This window comes from Maylandia zebra, linkage group LG10, assembly GCF_041146795.1.
Source record: "Maylandia zebra isolate NMK-2024a linkage group LG10, Mzebra_GT3a, whole genome shotgun sequence".
NCBI lineage: Eukaryota > Metazoa > Chordata > Actinopteri > Cichliformes > Cichlidae > Maylandia > Maylandia zebra.
The window spans coordinates 14,437,919-14,457,949 of record NC_135176.1 but is presented as its reverse complement, the minus strand read 5'-3'; the positions used below and the strand labels follow the sequence as shown (position 1 = coordinate 14,457,949).

The following is a 20,031-nucleotide window of genomic DNA, read 5'->3' as shown; positions in this document are numbered from 1 at the left end:
TGTCCAGCTGGGGGCAGAGAAACACAATGCTGTGTGAAGTTGTGGAGCACAGTTAACCATTGTTTTGGAGCTCGGTGTCTGTCCACCTGTTTGCAATTAAGTAATTTTAGTCTCCACTCCTAATTTGCTAGATGCCTTAATTGTCTTTCTCTTTTTTATTGATTCTTTTTTTCGCTTGGTGCTAGCTGGGCAAGACGGGTGTGTGAATAAGAGGGAGGCGGGAGTTTAAATACCTGGGGTTAGCCATTTAAAGCAATGGACAGTGCACAAAAGAACTGAAGAAGCGAATGTTGGTGAATGCAATTATCCTGTCTTATTACCCCCCAGGGTGCCCCTCCCTGATCGTTTTTCTACCGGAGGTTTCTTCCTGTTAAGAGGGTTTTTCCTTCGTAATGTTGCCAAATGCTCGCTCATAGAGGCTTATTTGATTATTAAGGTTTTTTACTTCTTATTTACTTCTTTTTACTTTGGGAGAGTGATAAGAAGGAAATTGTTAAATAAATACATTCTGTGACTGACCTCTTTTATTTCTATAAAACTGCTTAAACCTTTATTTATTAAGTCTTCCTTACACCATCATGAAATTGCCTTAGTTTGCCAATACAAAGCAAAAGTTTCAGTGTAGTACATTACAGTTTTAGGTGGAGAACCTCACCGACACTCAAGATTTTTATTGTTTTGAAGATGAGCATGTGCTCCATTACATTTAGTGTTGTATGAAAGAAACACAAATGATAATACAAGATGACATCCAAACAAAATTTTAATGTTGTTTTTCTTTTCTTTTCTGTACACACACATTATGTACATGACGTTGGACTTAAATACACCCCTAATAAATTAAATATTTTCATTTTTAGTTGCTAGTTATAATTAATAGCCTCCTTTCAGAACATTTTCTTCCAAATGAATGGCAAATAGACTGCAAGAGGACAAATGAGGAGCTCATTGTGCATGCTTGCTGTTTATAGAGGCAACTTTCGGTGACGAGCGTGAACGTCTCCCCTTTTTAGTTGAAGAGTGGGAAGATGGAGAGGAAGGTGGGGAGGCAGTTGCAGAAGAGGGGGTGGAGTCAGAAGAAACTGAGCGTCTTCTGGTGGGACTGCTGCTTGGTGAGCCATGGGGCGAAGAGTAGGGTGATAGGGCCTGGAGCATACGGCCACTTCTCTCCTGAATTGCATGCTAAACAAGGGCAGACACAGATCAGATTTTCACTGTGTGTAATGCTATGTTCTGTTGCAGTGATTTAAAGAATGCCTCTTGTGATTCAGTTTATGAAGACGTGCTTGTTTTTGCTCACACACAGACTTTTTTCTAGTTAAGAAGACTGAAATTAAATCTTGTGCTACAGTTAGTGTGTGACGTTTTTATGGTGAGAGTGAACATACCCATGCTCCATCTGGTCCGAAAAGCTCCAGAAAGTTGCCAATGAATTCCCGTGACTTCTCTTCCCATTTGTGGATGAGGTCCTGGCTCTTCTCTTCCACCCTGTAGACAAAATGTTTCGACTTTTCCTCCACCGTACGGACTGTCTCTTTCATCTTGTCCACCTGGTTCTGGAGCCGGTACTTTTTCTCCTGAAATAAAGTAAGGTGCATTTGTGTCTAATTTTGTATTTACAGCCTTTTTTTTCCTTTTAAGTTTGATTAAAAATGAAATATTTTCTTACATTAATGAAGCCAACATTTAGCTCACGGGCTGTGTAGCCTCTTTGCAGGTTGCGTCTGACATACATGTCGTAATTACGAACGATACGAGTGATCAGATCGGATGTGGAGATGCCCTCCGTCCTCTGAGTGGCCACAAACATTCCTGACATGAACACACAAATACTTTAAATATGTGTAATTAATTATGAGAAAGAAGACAACTAGAATTTATTTTAACGTTGCATGAATCTTCACCTGCTTCCTTGATGTGTTTGTAGACGTCCTCTGATCCAGCGGAGGTGTAAGGTATATCATCATGGGCCACAAAGTCAATCTATGAATGCAACAGAACGGTCTACAGACAGTTTGGACACCGTATAGCTTTAACACTTTATGACATTATAGGAAGCTGTGTTTAAAGTTACTGTGTGACCTTTGACCTTATGTTTCTTGAGGAATTCTGGTGTAAGACTCCAGGGTGCATCCCGCACTACCTCGTCAATGTAACGGCAGTGCCTGAGGGCTTCGTAGCGTTCGTCCTCTGTCATCACCGTATAGCCCTTAAACTTGTGAGTGAGTTCATCGCTGCACACTAGGAACACAGAGATTTTCAGTGCTTGCCTCCTTCCTGATTTCTTTTTTCTTTTTTTTCCATATTTGCCATACTGACATGTTTCAGATCATCAAACTAATTTTAATACTGGACAAGTTAACCTGAGTAAATACATAATGCAGTTTTTAAATGATGTTTTCGTTTATTAATGGTAAAAAGCTATCCGACCTTACCTGGCCCTGTGTGAAGAAGTAATTTTTCCATAAACAATGAAGCATTAAGATCAGTCTTTCGCTATGGAGGAATTTGGGTCCACTCTTCTTTGCAGAATTGTTTGAATTTGGCCACACTGGAGGATTTTCTACCATGAATGGCCCATTAAACGTTACGCCACGGCAGATTGTTTCAGATCACTGTCCTACTGCATAACCTAAGTGAGCTTTGGGAAACAAACTACAGGGAGTGCAGAATTATTAGGCAAGTTGTATTTTTGAGGAATAATTTTGTTATTGAACAACAACCATGTTCTCAATGAACCCAAAAAACTCATTAATATCAAAGCTGAATGTTTTTGGACGTAGTTTTTAGTTTGTTTTTAGTTTTAGCTATTTTAGGGGGATATCTGTGTGTGCAGGTGACTATTACTGTGCATAATTATTAGGCAACTTAACAAAAAACAAATATATACCCATTTCAATCATTTATTTTTACCAGTGAAACCAATATAACATCTCCACATTCACAAATATACATTTCTGACATTCAAAAACAAAACAAAAACAAATCAGCGACCAATATAGTCACCTTTCTTTGCAAGGACACTCAAAAGCCTGCCATCCATGGATTCTGTCAGTGTTTTGATCTGTTCACCATCAACATTGCGTGCAGCAGCAACCACAGCCTCCCAGACACTGTTCAGAGAGGTGTACTGTTTTCCCTCCTTGTAAATCTCACATTTGATGATGGACCACAGGTTCTCAATGGGGTTCAGATCAGGTGAACAAGGAGGCCATGTCATTAGTTTTTCTTCTTTTATACCCTTTCTTGCCAGCCACGCTGTGGAGTACTTGGACGCGTGTGATGGAGCATTGTCCTGCATGAAAATCATGTTTTTCTTGAAGGATGCAGACTTCTTCCTGTACCACTGCTTGAAGAAGGTGTCTTCCAGAAACTGGCAGTAGGACTGGGAGTTGAGCTTGACTCCATCCTCAACCCGAAAAGGCCCCACAAGCTCATCTTTGATGATACCAGCCAAAACCAGTACTCCACCTCCACCTTGCTGGCGTCTGAGTCGGACTGGAGCTCTCTGCCCTTTACCAATCCAGCCACCGGCCCATCCATCTGGCCCATCAAGACTCACTCTCATTTCATCAGTCCATAAAACCTTAGAAAAACCAGTCTTGAGATATTTCTTGGCCCAGTCTTGACGTTTCAGCTTGTGTGTCTTGTTCAGTGGTGGTCGTCTTTCAGCCTTTCTTACCTTGGCCATGTCTCTGAGTATTGCACACCTTGTGCTTTTGGGCACTCCAGTGATGTTGCAGCTCTGAAATATGGCCAAACTGGTGGCAAGTGGCATCTTGGCAGCTGCACGCTTGACTCTTCTCAGTTCATGGGCAGTTATTTGGCGCCTTGGTTTTTCCACACGCTTCTTGCGACCCTGTTGACTATTGTGAATGAAACGCTTGATTGTTCGATGATCACGCTTCAGAAGCTTTGCAATTTTGAGACTGCTGCATCCCTCTGCAAGATATCTCACTATTTTTGACTTTTCTGAGCCCGTCAAGTCCTTCTTTTGACCCATTTTGCCAAAGGAAAGGACGTTGCCTAATAATTATGCACACCTGATATAGGGTGTTGATGTCATTAGACCACACCCCTTCTCATTACAGAGATGCACATCACCTAATATGCTTGATTGGTAGTAGGCTTTCGAGCCTATACAGCTTGGAGTAAGACAACATGCATGAAGAGGATGATGTGGACAAAATACTCATTTGCCTAATAATTCTGCACTCCCTGTAATAGATGGACATTCTCCTTCAGATAGCTGAAGAAGAAACTGATAGCAGAGAGCAGAATTCAGGGTTCCTTCAAGTCTTCCAGGTAGGTCTTGAAGCAGCAAAGCAGCCCTAGACCATCACACTACCACTACCATGTGTTGATGTTCTTTTTATGAAATTGTTAGTTTCATGTCCGATGTAACAAGACTCAAACCTTCCAAAAAGTTCAAGATTTCCTTTGTCAGTGCACAGAATATTTCTCCAAAGGTTTTGGGGGGGTCATCACAATGTGAGATGAAACTTTGTTTGATTAAAACCATGACCCTGCACTTCCCCAGATGTTGTTCTGGAGTCTTTTGTGACCTCCTGGATGAGTTGTCAATCTTCACTTCGGAGTAATTTTGGTATGCTGGACACTCCTCAGAAGGGCAACTGCTTTTCCGAGTTTTCTGTATTTGTGTATAATGGGTCTCACAGTGGTTCACTGAAGTCCCAAAGCTTTAGAAATGGCTTTGTAAATCTTTCCATACTGATACTTCAGTTTTTCACTAGTTAGTCACACTTACTTTAAGATTTAACAATGGAAGTATTTTCACACACAATCAGGAAGGTTTGGAGAATGTTCTTCACTTACTGAATGAAATCATCATTTAATAACTGCATTTATATTTATTTGAGTTGTCTTTGTTTAATATTAAAATTACTTTGATGACCTGAAACATGTGAGTGTGACAAATATGCAAAAAAAAAAAAAAAAAAAAGATATCGGGAAGGAGGCAAATGCTTTTTCACTGCTGTGTACACGTGACTCTTTGGAGGCCTTCTCTGTCTATTTTCATGACCCTGAAAGTTAAAGAGTGTTACTTTGTGCATGCGTTACTGTGGCGAGTGAATGAAAGGCATACTTTACCTCCTACTATAAGATGAGTGTTTGGGAACACATTCTTTGCCTGCATCAGAGCTCGAGCATGTCCCGAATGGAAAAGATCAAAGATTCCATCAGCGTAGACTCTCACGGGGCGGTTAGCTAAACATGAAGGATGGTCTTTAAATGTAGTCATGTCATGACATAAAACTGGAGCAGTTTATATTTTTGCTGTTACAAATATGGAATTCTAATGACACAGTGATGCTTTTAATTGTTAGTTAATCATTATTTTGCTGATTTGTCACTCAGTCAGATTCACAGCTGTGATCAAACCCTGAATCATCAAAATAACTGGCAGTTATGTAACAATGCTGATAATGAAATCACTTTTTTATAACTGATATCAGACAATTACAGCACAGCAGAACATCTTGGGTTAACTTTTCTTTTCCGAATTATCTTCCCTGTGTATTCAGAGTTTTTTTTAAAAAGGTGGTGATAAGTGCAACCTGGTGTCCCCCTCCGTGCTTGAGCAATGGTGAGCTTGTCATGTGGGATATCAGATTCAAAACCTGTAGACTTGGCAAAATCTGCTGGCTCCCGTGGAGTCTGAACACAAAGACCAGATGGAGACATTCAGATACAGTTGGTGCAAAAAGTCATCTGTTCTCAAAATCATTTCAATTTTACAGGTCGCCAGAATACATTATATGACACAAAACTATGTGTAATTACTGACGAAACATGTTCCCTCTTGCTTCATTCCTAACTGCTCGTGTTTCAAGTTTATCCAATCTCTTGCACGTGTTCAGACTTCTGCCCAGAAGTGGATGTTATTGGTATAGTCATGTTGCATTTGATAAACACCGGGGTTCATAAAAACAGAAACTGTAAGACAGTATACAGGAACACTTTAGAAAATTAAAGCATTTAAGTGAATTACTTATAATAGAAATATATGAGATGTGGTAAGTTTGCAGGTTGTGCCTCCTCTCTGTATGATAATAACTTAAAGGTAGTTTTTTTTTAACCAATTTTAGCACATGGATGTTCAAAGATGCTATAGACTTTGTGTTGCATGCATGTCCACCTTTATCCTTTGGTGTGCTGAAAGATATACTTTAAACTCTTGATCTCTTTTTAAGTGTCTTTTGCTCCCTGAGTTGTGTTCAAATATATGATTGGTTAGTATACCAGTGCAAAATATTAATTTGACCTTGTAAACATTAGCAACATGCTCCTATGCTTCTTAATTTTTGTCTTGTATTCTGATCTCAGCCTTCATGGCTTATACACATACTGACGCACAAGCCAGCATATTTCCACATCGGACATAAATGTAAGAATTCAAATTCGAATAAATAATTATTGTTTTCGTGTTAAGTCTTTAATTCCTTTTGACATTAATTATTGCTACTGCAGACATGAGTCATGCTGTTCCACGGAGTTAATCGGTTAACTTATCCCAGTCATATAACCACAGTGGAAAAGATTACCTCAGTAATATTCAAAGCATGTTAAATAATAATGCAGTATAAGGCAGAGATATACCTCACTTCATTATAGTGTCCTCTAAATATATTCACAAAAACAAAATAAGAGGGGATCTCGTGGGGCTCCCTGTTGTTTATTATTTGAAAAACAGTGTGCAGTTGGTTCTCTTTGCTAATGACAGAAGCAGGCTTACCCTGCGAGGGCCTCCTCTTTGATTGTGCGCGGCAGCCTGTTGATGGTGCTGTCCATTGCCGCCACGGCCTCGTCTCCTGCGAGCCATCTGGGATGTTCTTTTTTCAGCCAACAATAACACTGCACAAGCCTGGTGCTCCTCTCTGTCAGCCCTACTACTGCAAGGGAAGGATCTCTAAAGCTGTGTGTCTGTTGAAGTATACATCCTATCACCCTGCCTGACCCTGATGACAGGATAACATAGCGGGCAAAGTTCAGGCCACAGTGGTAAAGGCTTTCAGAAATGTAGATTGCATTTGCAATCAATGCTGAGCTTGGAAAGACTTTCCCTTTATTTGTGCGGTGGCAGCAGCAGCATGATCCAGCGAGTGTTGATCCACTGAAAGTCCAGCTCTTTAACATTTTAGTACACATCTGTAAAAATATGCTTGCTTTTTTTTTTTTTTTTTTACCATTTTTCAAAATTTTATTCCTTACGTTTTAACATAAAGAATAGCGGCTGCATACGTAACACTGTAATTTTTTCTGAGAAAGCCATTCAAGATAAACTATGAAGCTGTAATGGGAGGTCAGACACTACCAGCCTTTGGAACCAAACACAGGGGACAGTGAGTCCCGGCATTTCTCAGAGTTGTTAAAAGTTAGCCACAGTGGCAGAAATCTGTGTATATCTTAAAATCAATAACATCCTGTCTTTCTTGTGCATTATAGCACACAATGCACATCCTGGTTTTGACATCAACTCATGCAGCTTTTTGGTGCTGAAGTGTTTCCCTATGTAACACACACAAACACGACCGTGGCTCAGGGGGTTGGGAAGCGTATCTGTAACCGGAAGGTCGCCGGTTTGATCCCCGGGCTCTCTGTCCTGGTCGTTGTGTCCTTGGGCAAGACACTTTACCCTACTGGTGTTGGCCAGAGGGGCCGATGGCGCGATGTGGCAGCCTTGCTTCTGTCAGTCTGCCCCAGGGCAGCTGTGGCTACAACCGTAGCTTGCCTCCACCAGTGTGTGAATGCGAGAGTGAATGAATAGTGGCATTGTAAAGCGCTTTGGGTGCCTTGAAAAGCGCTACATAAATCCAATCCATTATTATTATTATTAAAGCTGCACACGAAACATTATTTTCTACACAAAAATAAATAAAACTAAGACTTTTCAGGGAGGCTAGCTGCTAAAAAATGTTTTAGCCAGTCAGTGACTCTGTCTACTCTGTTTCAGTTCAAGTATATGAAAAACACTGACTAGTGTGATTACATAACTTTTCATTTAGTGCTAACATCTGGTCAAAGTTTCAGTTTGTCTAGCAGGCTACTTTTATGACTAATATTCCCATCAGACATCTGCCTTTTTTCTTTAACTCTGCTCTCTTTAGTTTCACTTTAACTTTGAGCTGAGCTGTTTTTGAGTAAATCCAATGATTTTGTACAAAACACATTTTAAAAGTAATGCACCTAGCGCTAAGCACTGGTGACAAGGCTGAGATAACAAGGCTGAAAGTCTCTTTGGGTGTGTGGCATGTTCAGGAGATACCAAAGATATGCAGTGATCTATATCTTTGTAATATTTGTAAGGTATTTAAGACTTTATCAAAAGGTCCAAATTATTTATTGTAGAACTATTTTTCTAAAGAGGAAACTTTGAGTCAGATAGTCGGTCACACAGTGGAAATTTAAGAAATGTTTCACCAAACCACAGATTGGATGATCAGCTCATACATATGTCTGCTTTTACGAATTACTGTACTGTAATCCGCAATAAAGTGTTGGGAAATCTTTAACTGCTTTATGGAGGTGAGCTCATAATGAACAACTGGCCTTGGTTTTCCAGAAGTGACTTATGGAAAATCCCTTGAACATGTTTCACTTTCATTGTTATTCCTCCCTGATAAATCGCAGCACTTTGAAAAACAAATGCTAGATTTTTGGTTCCAGATCAGAATAATCTCAGTCAGCAACAAGCATAACCGGTGTGATCACACAGGAAGGGGGAGCGATTTCATGGGAATTTCTCACCTGTGAACACAATGACATGGGGTAAGGGGGTGTGGTTATCTATGCGAAAGCATGCTGGGCGGGAGCATTGCTGTGCTGTTCCTCTCACTTCCTGAACTGAAGGCCTCCAAATATGTGGAGGTACAAACGCAGGATAACCTAACATTCAGGAGCTTTGACACACCACGTTACCCTGCATTGAAGGTAAGACTCTGATTACAATAAAAACATTTCATATTCTTACATTCTTTGGAGAAAGGCAGAACCTGTACTATACAAAAGGCGTGCTCTATAAATCACCAGTCTCAGGGTGTTCAAGGAGCAAACACATATTTTTCTGCTCTTTTCTGACTCCTGTTTGGTAGATGAGTAACCAATTAAGGATACAGTGTAAAGTATTCGAGAAAGAGAACCGTCTGTTTTGTTTGTGTGGTTATATTATGAACAGGATAATGTTTGAAATGTCTTTTTATGTAATAGTCTGATCTAGACTGATTAATCTATTTCAGTTTAAAGTGCCCGTGTAAAGCATGCTCCTGTGGCAGTATCTGATAACCTTTCTGCTGGTTACTGTTCAAATATGCAAAGGTAGGAAACAAATCATGAAAATGTAAATGGCTTTCTTTACATATCAGCGGTGTGTGTGTGTGTGTGTGTGTGTGTGTGTGTGTGTGTGTGTGTGTGTGTGTGTGTGTACAGTGTTTGCACACACGTACAGCTGTGGTCACAAAACATATGACAAAAATGTATCACAAGTTTTCAGTCAAGCAGCATTTGAGGAAATGCTGTTTCTTGGAATTAGTTAAGGGTCCTCTTCTAATTTTACTGTAAGTGGAGTCACTGCTGATGTGCAACTGTTACTGAAGAACACATTTCTGTACTTTTCTTTTCATCTTAGTAAATAACCATCTTGTCAGTGATAAAATCTTTAAACAATCGAATAATCTAGATATCATTTCAAGTTCTTACAAAGTCCGTGTCTAAAATATGCATTTGCTTAGCAGTAGATAGTTATATGTACAGAGGTGTGTCCTGAGCTTGGGTGCAGTAAGTTTCAGTGAGTCAGTGCGACATGAAAACTTGTAATGAGGAACAATGAACTACACACTGAAACCAGTAGTACTGATGTCACAAGATGACATCAGCACAATGTTGGTTTGAGATATTATACAAACACGCTTTCGGCACTAAGTGATCACAAAAAAATGGTTTGCATGCTTTAGTCACACTGATGTTAAATCTCTTATGAGAAACATGTGGCCAAGGTAGCAGCGATACAAATTCAAAACCCGTTAAAAATGCAGTATTAAAAGACAAGATCTACAACAGCAACAATATCTATGCTGGTCAGATCCATAAAGGTCCCACAAATTACATGAGACACACACTGGATATGAGGAATGGAAGTAGTCACTGTGATGTCAGGTTTGAGGCCTTGATTTTGGGGTTCTGCCCTGTTTTAAATCATTTGTAGAATTCACAATGAAGCAAGCAGCAGTATTTAACAAGTAACTCCTCCAAAAGGCTCCAACACTGAGTCAATGAATTGGAGATGTCCAATTCATTGACTCAGTGTGTGTGTGTGTGTGTGTATATATATATATATATATATATATATATATATATATATATATATATATATGACACATGCCTCTCAAGATGGCGCAAAGTTTAGACGTATAGTATTTAGATGTTGTGCAATCTTTCCCATGCAATGTCTGCAGAGATCAATTACATAATATCTTATTTACCTGAATGCATCTGTCTTGTTTTGTTTTTTATCTCTCACCAGCTGAGAAATGCGATGAATTTACCGATCTGAATCTTGGTCACTCAATCATTGGTACCAGCCTCAAAGTTCGGTTGTTGCTATACACTAGATTAAATGGGACATGTGGTACCCTTATGTCCCACACCGACCTGTCTGCCTACCCCCAATTTAATGCGTCAAAACCGACCACCTTCATCATTCATGGGTATCGGCCCACTGGATCTCCACCGAACTGGCTCAATAAGCTCACTGAGCGTCTGCTGGTCAGGAAAGACATAAACGTTATAGTGGTAGACTGGAACTACGGTGCTGCGACTCTGAAATATTGGGAAGCAGTGAAGAACACACGCAAAGTAGCATCCAACATCACAGCTTTGATTAATATGTTGCAGGTATGGCAAGTTGTCTGATTTCAAATGTCAGAGTGTGTAGTGTCTAGCGATTCTAAAACTGATATTTTTTCAGGAGCACGGAGCCGATCTGAGCTCCATCCACATGATTGGTGTCAGTCTAGGAGCTCACATATCAGGCTTTACGGGCGCTAACTTGAAGGGAGAAATTGGAAGAATAACAGGTAAGAGTGGCACTTACATTGACGTCACTTCCACTTCCTGATATAGAATTAAAACCTGAAGTGGTATTTTTACTTGTTTTAAATCCCTCTAAAACAGGCCAATAGTAAAGCGAGCCTAATTTATGTTTCAGGTCTTAAGAACAATCTTATTTGACTCAATCTAAAGGAGAAGAAAACTTCTTAAGAACTTGTCCCATTGAGAAGTTTGCATGACGTTTGGAAGCTGACGTGCTTAAGGGTGACATTTTGTAGTGGCTCTTGACTGAGCTTTTAATTCCTAGATTTCCAACTTTAGAAGTCACTAATAGCAAAAGGAGATAAAGCCACTGGTGCTGAAGGGTTTAATAAAAGTTGCAGAGTGTATGAACAATGTGTTATTTGTCATGGTTGAGTTGTGGACTCAAAGGAACATACCGTGCTTCGGGTTTTGCCTGGGTTGGAGTCGCCATGAAAAAAGCGGCACAGTTTTGGTAAAATTCCCTGAGGAGAGATGACGTTCAAAGATCACGCTAATTCTCTGGAGGCTCACTGAGAATATCTGGTTTAAAACAGCAGGGAAAAACTGTCACATGAAAAAAAAGATACGTAGAAAAAAATGAGAAAAGGAGACAGCTATGAAGGTCAGCTGGGATAAGCGCTCGTCCTAGGTGTTGTCGGAATATTTAAGTGAGGTCAACATTCTGTTTTCGACTGATGTTTTCTACTGTGATGTTTGCAGCACTGGATCCTGCTGGGCCAGGGTTCAAAGGCAAAAACCCAGAGGACCGACTGGACTCTTCAGATGCACAGTTTGTGGATGCCTTGCACACAGACATGGATTGTCAGTCAATCACCTTATTTATTATTATGAAGAATTTCTTTTCTTTACACAAAACAGGCATACACGTTGTGTATATGTGTCAATTTGTTATTGTTATATTACAGTGCTGGGTTTCAGGGAACCTTTAGGTCACATTGATTTCTACGCCAATGGAGGAGCAGACCAACCCGGCTGCCCAAAGACTATTTTCTCAGGTAAGATCAGTAAGTTTAAGAAACTTTTGGTATAAAGAACTGAACTTTATGTTAACAATTTACTTTCTCATCCCTGAAAAGGACAGTATTTTAAATGTGACCACCGGAGATCGGTGTTCCTCTTCATTGACTCTATAAATGCCACATGTACCAGCAGGACCTACCCCTGCTCGTCCTATAAAGACTTTCTGGATGGCAAATGCTTAACCTGCAGTCAGTTTGGTAATGCTGGATGTCCTATTTTAGGTTGGTGATGAAAAACACACAGATTAAATTTTCTGTCAACTAACAGGCAGTTACGAAAATCCAAATATGCACATTTTGCCAGTTTGTATTTTATTTCTTTAGATTTTACAGTGTATTATTCAGCACTGACACAGGTGTTTTAACCTAACCCAGGTTATGACGTCATAAAATGGAAAGACATCCTGCTGGAACAGAACCAAACAAAGGCCTACTTCAGAACAAACGAAAAATCTCCATACTGCAGTGAGTAACAGTTTACTAATGATCAGTAAGCTATAAAAAAAATCCTTAATTTCAATACAGCATACAATCTGATTGTCAGCCTGCACTGCCACCTAGTGGTAGAACTATACTTTTCTCAATGGTTTAACACATTTTAATGTGCCACTTTATTAGGTACACCTGTTCAACTTGTTATTAAAGCAAATATTTAATTAGTCAATCACATGACAGCATCTCGGTGCATTTATTACATTTGCCAGAGGTCAGAGTAGAATGACCAGGCTGATTTGAGCTGTTAGGAAAGCAACAGTAACCACTCTTTACGAATAAAGGTATGCAGAAAAGCATCTCTGAATTCGCAACATGTCAGACCAAATGGGCCACAGCAACAGAATCAGGAAGTCTTGCTCCTATCAGCTAAGAAAAGGGAACTGTGTTTAAAGTGTGCACAGGTCCACCAAAATTAGACAAATGAAGATTGGAAACACATTACCAGGTCTCAGGAGTGTCGTTGTCTGCTGTGAGATTTGGCATAAACAACATGATAATATTGATCTTTCCTGCCTTATTTTTGAGATATCCCAGATTGTGCTGGTGTAATGGTGTGTGGGATATCTTCTTGGCACACTTTGGAGCCCATATTATGAACTAAGCATCGTTTGAGTGTCACAGTCTACCTGATTATTGTTGCTGACCATGTCCATCCCTTTATGACCACTGCTTCCAGCAAGATAACACGCTGTGTCAAAAAGCTCAAATCATCACAAACTGGTTTCTTGAGCATGACATTTAGTCCACTCTTCTCAAAGGGCCTCCACAGTCACCAGATCTCAATCCAACAAAGCACCTTTGGGATGTGGTGGAACGAAAGTTTTATATCCTTAATGTGCAGTTGACAAATCTGCTGTAACTGTGTTTTGCTGTGATGTTAATGCGGACCAAAATCTCAGAGGAATGTTTCCAGCACCTTGTTGATTCTATTCCATGAGGAATTTATTTGTTTATTTATTTTTTTATAAAAAATCTAAATGAACAGTTATGTTTATAACCCTTGAAATGGGGAATGAGCCAGAGAAGCAAGACAGGTTAAGTGTGTTTTATAGTTCAAAACAAAAGACTTGAATTAAAAAATGTCATGTCTTTGCTCAGTGACAAACTACAGGATAGATGTGGTGATATGGAACAAGGATGTGCAGTGGGGATACTTGACTGTTAAACTTCATGGCAATGGTAAACAAGCACAGGCAACCATTGACCAGTAAGTCTCCTCTGCATATATAGCCAAGATTTGTCTTTATCTCCATGTTACTACCTTCTCTAACTAATGTATTTTTCCCCCTCATATTAGTAAATCCTTAAATTTCAAGAAGTTCACAGACACCGAGCTGTTGGCTGCGTTTGACAAAGACATTCAGTGGGTGGAAAAGGTGTCTGTTAAATTCTCCACTGGGAATGTATTGCAGCCCAAACGTAAGCTCAGAATTCTCCGAATCCGTCTCAAAAACCTGGAACCTAAAGGGAATAAAGCACAGGGGTATGCTAAAATTTTACCTTTAAGAAATGACACGCAGCATCAGCTGGTTTCTTTGTTGAAGCACTTCTTATATCTCCCAGCTGTAGATTTACCGACGTGTCTGGTTTTTCCCCTCACAGGCCTCTGTGTCGATATGACGTCCTTCTCGAGGAGAACAAAGAGGTCACCTTCAGGCCAATTCCCTGTGAAGAATCCAACTTCTAAAGGGGAGAAAAATTGCATAACATTTCACTGCATGTATGGAGAGAGATTCGGCTGATTCTACAGTTCTTCCAGAATTGTTCATGAAAAGACCAGCACTGCTAAAACAAAACAAAATAACACAATGTTGCCTCACAGTAAGAAGGTCTATGTTTGAGCCAACTGGCTCGCTGGGACTTTTATGTGCAGTTTGCACTGTCCCACAGTTATTTGGGGGTTGGGTTAACTGGTGATTGAGTCTAAGTTGGCTGTCGGTGTAACTTTGAGTGTGGACTGTTGTCCGTCCCTGTTGTTAATGCGATAGACTGGTTGGCCCCCTGCACCTCTGAACTGGATAAGTGGAAGATGGATGACTAGACCAGTAATGTGAATTAGACAGATTATCTGTCACAAATGAGTGAAAAAATACTAACATATTTACCTTTTTTGATAGAAAAGTAGGGCTGTCAACGTTAACGTGGCGTCACGATTAACGCGATTAACGCTCCAGATGGGTGAATTGCGTTAAAATGGGTGTAGCTCAGGTGGCAGAGCAGGTCAGCCACTAATCAGGAGGCCGGTGGTTCGATCCCAGGCTGCCTCCTGGCTGGGCAAGATACTAACCCCATGTTTGCCTACTGGTGGTGGTCAGAGGGCCCGGTGGCGCCAGTGTCCGGCAGCCTCGCCTCTGTCAGTGCGCCCCAGGGCAGCTGTGGCTACAATGTAGCTTGCCATTGCCAGTGTGTGAATGTGTGTGTGAATGGGTGAATGACTGAATGTAGTGTAAAGCGCTTTGGGGTCCTTAGGGACTGCGTAAAGCGCTATACAAATGCAGGCCATTTACCAAATTTTTTTAATTGTGTTAATTGTGTTAACCCGTTAACGTTGACAGCCCCTGTCGAACACATAATGTACGACTGATAGATTTTATTCCCTTTAGGCCTTTTGTTTTTGTTTTTTGTTGCTTGTCTTTGCTTTTATTTCTGTTTACTTTTTTATGCCAATATAAATTTTCAACATACATATATCAGTAGTAACTATATTTATTTTTAATAAACACACAATGCACATCAGCACCCAGTAAATTTACATTCTTTGTGCAATCAGGAAGAAAACAAGTGCTATTTTTTTTTCTTTTTACAAGCCTAAAATCTGTGTGCTCATCCATATTACATTATTATAAACAAACTCTTGAGTCTCTGTAAATGAACTGCTGCTTGTCATTTCTCATCCTTCTCTCTCTCTGAGTCACTGTCACAATGGATAAAAATGCAGTTCAATTATGCCGTAGTACATATTGCCACCAATCATTGTCTTAATGGACGGTGATGAGTGAAATCTCCTGGAAAACTCAAAATGTGAGATTACAGTTCCCCGGTAAGAATGTTTATGAATGCCTTTGGTGACGTGACGAGAAAAAAACAAGATGTTTGATGTGTAACTGCGCCGGTCATCTCCAGAAGGAAAGGACAGTTTGCTGCAGCCTCCGTCTTTATGTCTGCTTCCATCTTTGCACTTTCACCAGTGACTCAGTAAAAATATTAAGCCCTCTGGGTCAGCCCACTCAGCAGTCCAAAAAGAAACGGTAAATCAGAAATCTGATGAAAGAATAGTCGTCTTTGCTCATTTAGACATGTGCTTCTTCATTCGCTGAATTTCCATCTAAAACGGAAAAAAATTGGATTTTGAAAAAAATCAAATCATGATAAATCTTCCCACCTTGAAGTGTTTACGCCCATTGAAATAAGATGTTACTAAATTTTATTATCCTCGGCCACTTTACCTGTAACGTTAAGCGAATCCTTTTCTCCTCATCCAGCTCATTCATCAGCAGTTTGATTTCTTTGCTGGAATAACACAATGTTGTTAAATTAGCACAGCAAAAACCTGACTGAAACTACAGTTGGTTGGTACTGATGCTGGGCTGGGAGTGTCAAATGCCCTCCAGAGTGAGGATGAGCAGGTAAACAGAAAACTGTGCAGATGTCTACAACTTATAGCTAATGTGCAATTAGGGAAAGACAGCCATACTTGTGCTGAGTCTTCATCTGTTCAAACTGGCCCTTCAGGTCTCTCAGCTCTGTCTGCAGTTGTTCCAGGTTTGGCGAGGCGTGCCCTTCTGGATTTCTGCTGGGCTGTGAGTTGATGCCTGCAGGCGGAGCTGGGTGCAGCACAGCAGAGATAGCCTTTGGCAGGAGAGAGGAGAAAGACTCTGTGGGCATAGTTTTGGTTTCTAATGCCTGTGGAAAACACAAAAGAAATATAAGAAGTTGTCATTTACTGCAGTTTAACAGCTGTGGATTGTACGACCTTTAGCATTTTATTTTATACACTGCTCGAAAAAATAAATAAAAATGAAAGGAACACTTTGAAAACACATCAGATCTCAATGGGAGGGAAAAAACTGTGCTGATATTTCTACTGATAAAGACTGCATGATGAATGATGATGCCACATTGTGAAATAGAAATAAAAATGATCAACCTACAAAGGGCCGAATTCAAAGACACTCATCACCCATCAAAGTGTGGTGTGCTGTGGGATCTTCCCTGGAGGAGGAACTGTCTGCATTTTCTCAACACATTGTGAAACACCACGAGGAACCCACAGGAACACTGCACCAACATAGGGTCTGACAATCCAAGGACTTGATAACTAACGGCTGTCAGGGTACTGCCTTTTAGCCTGAAGAGGTCTGTGTGCCCCTCCATGGATATGCCTCCCCAGGCCTCCTTGACCCACCACCAAACCAGTCATGTTGAACTACAGGCAGAATAGCGTTCTCCACAGCTTCTCCAGGCCCTTTCACGTCTTTCTCACACTCAGGGTGAGCCTGCTCTCATCTGTGAAAAGCACAAGGGGTCAGCGATGGACCTGCCAATTGTGGTATTCTAAGGCAAATACCAGTTGGCTCCATGGAGGACGTTGGGCCCTCAGGCCAGCCTCATGAATCAGTTTAATTGTTTGCTCAGAGACATTCACACCAGTGGCCTGCTGGAGGTCATGTTGTAGCGCTGGCAGTGCTCATCCTGTTCCTCTTTGCACAGATGATCAGAAGGTTAAGGACCTTCTATGCTCCTTTCCAGGAGTAACTGCCTGTTTGATGTGCTTTCCTGGAGCAGTTAGACTACCTGTGCAACCTATGTAGTGTCCAGGTGTCGTCTCATGCTACTGGTAGTGACAGTGACCCTAGGCAAATGCAAAACTAGTGAAAAAACACTCAGGAAAAATGTCAGTGTCCTCCACCATGTAAAACCATTCCTGGTGTCTCATTGTTGGCCCTCAGTGCACCTGTTGTTAATTTTATTAACAGCAAAACAGCTGAAACTGATTAACAACCTCCCTCTGGTCAATATTCTAGAAGTTTAATTATCTTGATGCTATGCTCTGATTAAAAAGTGTTAATTTCATTCAGTTTTTGAGCAGTGCACTTACAGGCGGGATGGATCCATTCTGAGTTGTTTGTTGAGTTCCTTCTGGCAGCGAATTCCTTACTTCACTCTGGGTTTTCTTTCGTTCCTCCTCCATCATGAGTGTTACCTGTAAAATAAAGTCTAGTTTGAGACGTCTGATGAGTAAAATACATTAAATGGTGACATGTCGTTCTAGCTTTTGGTGTTTCTTAGTCCCAGAAGATGATTTTCAAAAAGGGGACCGATTCACTACAGGGCAAGTACCTTTTAACTTTGTTTTAAGTAAGGAGTCAAAGTAGATATCTTCTGCGTCTCTACTTGTCTCTCTGTGTGTGTATGGGGCAGCTCAGAAAAGTTAAATTTATCCCAAGGACAGAGTGACACAAGCAGACCACACCACACACTCTTTTCAAACACAGCACCAAGCTATAAACAAACTGGACGATTAAGAAATGGAATGGCTTGGCTTGTAGATGGCTTTCATTAAAAATGTATACTTCCCAGAGTCCGAAGCTCTGACTGTAACCTCTCATCTACAGCATGAGCTGCGTGCGCATTCAGCTTCTCCGTGATAGACACAACTGACACAAACTCCTCAGTGTCTTTGAGAGAAATGGAGATTACATGTTAAAACACACCTCACAGAGCTTGGAAGTCACTGAATGGTCATTCTTAGACATCTCGCTCCTTCTTTTGCACATTTTCAAAGTCTAGATTAACATTCTGCCTCAGACATGCAGCATCCGAGCACAGTAGCATTTCAATATATGTAACAAACAATAGTTGCAAGGCTTACCGGGAATGAGGGCTGAACTATAGCTGCCCATCGTGACAGAGAAGAATACAGTGAAAGACAGAAAAACCCTGCAGTGCCCTTAAGTCTACATCTACAAATGACAAATGGGAGCAAGTCAGTGGGACACAAATCAACAGAAACCTGTCAGCTCAGTGCAGTCTCACACCGTGCTGCTTCTTTAAAAGATCTGTGCTCTTTGTCATGAATCAGCCCAGCAGCAGAAGTATTTCTTTATCAGTGAGTGTGAGAGAGAGACTAAATGTGTAAGAGCAGAGGCAGCTGTTTCTCTCATGCCACAGCAGTGAACTAATGGGCAACACATGCTGGAGCCAGTGCAGAGTAGGGAGCACAGTGACAGATTAGTAAACGTACTAAACCAATTACCAGATTATTGTCAGTTAAAGCCACGATCCGGAGCGCACGCTCACCTTGTTTTTCCAGCTTCGCCGCTGAGATAAAGCAGCATCTGCGGTAACTCGACACCACCCATTGTAATCCACAGTGGTCTGCAGAGTATGCTGCGATGAAGAGTGGTGCTGTCCGGTCTAAGTTTAGAGCAGAGCCCCCCCATTCTGCTCCCAAATATCAGCGGCGTCACAGACTGACGGCTGACAGTTGTTTAAACGCACAAACGATGCAAAAAAACAAAAAATCTAGAAGGTTGACGACTTCAGTTTAATTCTCACAAGCTGTTTCAAAACAGTCGTTTCAAAACGCTAGAGAGGCATATCTACGTAAGGTTTGCAATAATGTCTTCATAAAAGGACATTCTTGTGAATGAGTTAGTAAAACGGTGAGTAAAAAAAAAGAAAGAGGAAACAGAAGAGTTTCCAAACTCCCTCTACACACATTCACACAACTCGCATAACACAACAACAGACTGTCCTCCTGTCACAGCTCCAGAGATCAGCTGTTGTCGAATGCTTGAAGAAAAAGATATTTCTTCAGCTTAGGTTTAAAAAGTGACCTCAGGCAAGCATCGAGCTGTCTGGGGTCACTTTGGAGGTCATTCCAAAGTGTCAGTGCCACAAGATGAAAGCCAGGACCCCCTTTTTGTATACCTTTCAGCTGTAGGATGGGTCAGGAATGATTAGGTTAGAATCTTGAGGGAGTATATGTACATATGCATTTCTACCAAGACCATTTAAAGCTTGAAACACAAGTACTATCACTTTACTTTGTAAGGGACGGAGCCGGTGCAGGACTGCTAACACTGGAGTAATGTGATCTCGGGTTTTTTTGTTGCAGTTAGTAGTCTGGCTGCAGCATTTTTAGAATAGTTGTAAGAGATGATTCACTAGTTGTTTACAATGCTGTAGTCTAAGGTTAACAAAGGCACACATGGCTTTCTCTAGATCTGATGGACCTCTGGAAAAATTAGTATGAAAATTGTTCTGAGGTGGAAAAAATTGCTTCAGGACATGGCATTTGTCATAATGCCTAATGACTGTAATTTCACAGTGCCCCAACTTTAAAAGATGTACAATATTTAGCAGCTAATATCAGTAATATTTAACCATTTACATTAACATT

General features: G+C 40.7%; 3 protein-coding genes across 5 annotated transcripts; 1 reads left to right on the top strand and 2 right to left on the bottom strand.

The window, feature by feature from the left end:
- Positions 1-570: 570 nt before the first annotated feature.
- Positions 571-7,031, bottom strand: LOC101473280 (choline-phosphate cytidylyltransferase B-like). The gene is made up of 8 exons (XM_004564020.5): positions 6,758-7,031; positions 5,580-5,679; positions 5,113-5,229; positions 2,090-2,241; positions 1,905-1,983; positions 1,670-1,812; positions 1,389-1,577; positions 571-1,182 (listed from the first exon to the last, which is right to left on the bottom strand). Exons 1-8 carry the CDS (start codon positions 6,842-6,844, stop codon positions 946-948), a joined length of 1,104 nt encoding a protein of 367 aa, XP_004564077.3. The 5' UTR covers positions 6,845-7,031; the 3' UTR covers positions 571-945.
- Positions 7,032-8,802: 1,771 nt separating this feature from the next.
- Positions 8,803-15,499, top strand: lipia (lipase, member Ia). The gene is made up of 11 exons (XM_004564019.5): positions 8,803-8,952; positions 9,258-9,336; positions 10,541-10,911; positions 10,985-11,093; positions 11,812-11,913; positions 12,018-12,107; positions 12,189-12,353; positions 12,507-12,596; positions 13,725-13,833; positions 13,924-14,109; positions 14,229-15,499. Exons 2-11 carry the CDS (start codon positions 9,279-9,281, stop codon positions 14,311-14,313), a joined length of 1,365 nt encoding a protein of 454 aa, XP_004564076.1. The 5' UTR covers positions 8,803-8,952; positions 9,258-9,278; the 3' UTR covers positions 14,314-15,499.
- On the bottom strand, positions 15,324-19,982 carry si:dkey-71d15.2 (uncharacterized). Of its 3 annotated transcripts, XM_076889124.1 has the most exons (7): positions 18,927-19,979; positions 18,499-18,589; positions 18,205-18,304; positions 17,725-17,830; positions 16,321-16,529; positions 16,073-16,136; positions 15,324-15,951 (listed from the first exon to the last, which is right to left on the bottom strand). In XM_076889124.1, the coding sequence occupies exons 2-7, from the start codon at positions 18,527-18,529 to the stop codon at positions 15,913-15,915; spliced, it is 549 nt and encodes a 182-aa protein (XP_076745239.1). In that variant the 5' UTR covers positions 18,530-18,589; positions 18,927-19,979; the 3' UTR covers positions 15,324-15,912. The 3 variants fall into 3 exon arrangements, with proteins under 3 accessions (XP_076745239.1, XP_004564072.3, XP_076745238.1); XM_004564015.6 differs by lacking the exon at positions 18,205-18,304 and having other exon boundaries at positions 17,725-17,829; positions 18,927-19,982; XM_076889123.1 differs by lacking the exon at positions 18,927-19,979 and having other exon boundaries at positions 18,499-18,908.
- Between the last annotated feature and the right edge of the window lie 49 nt (positions 19,983-20,031).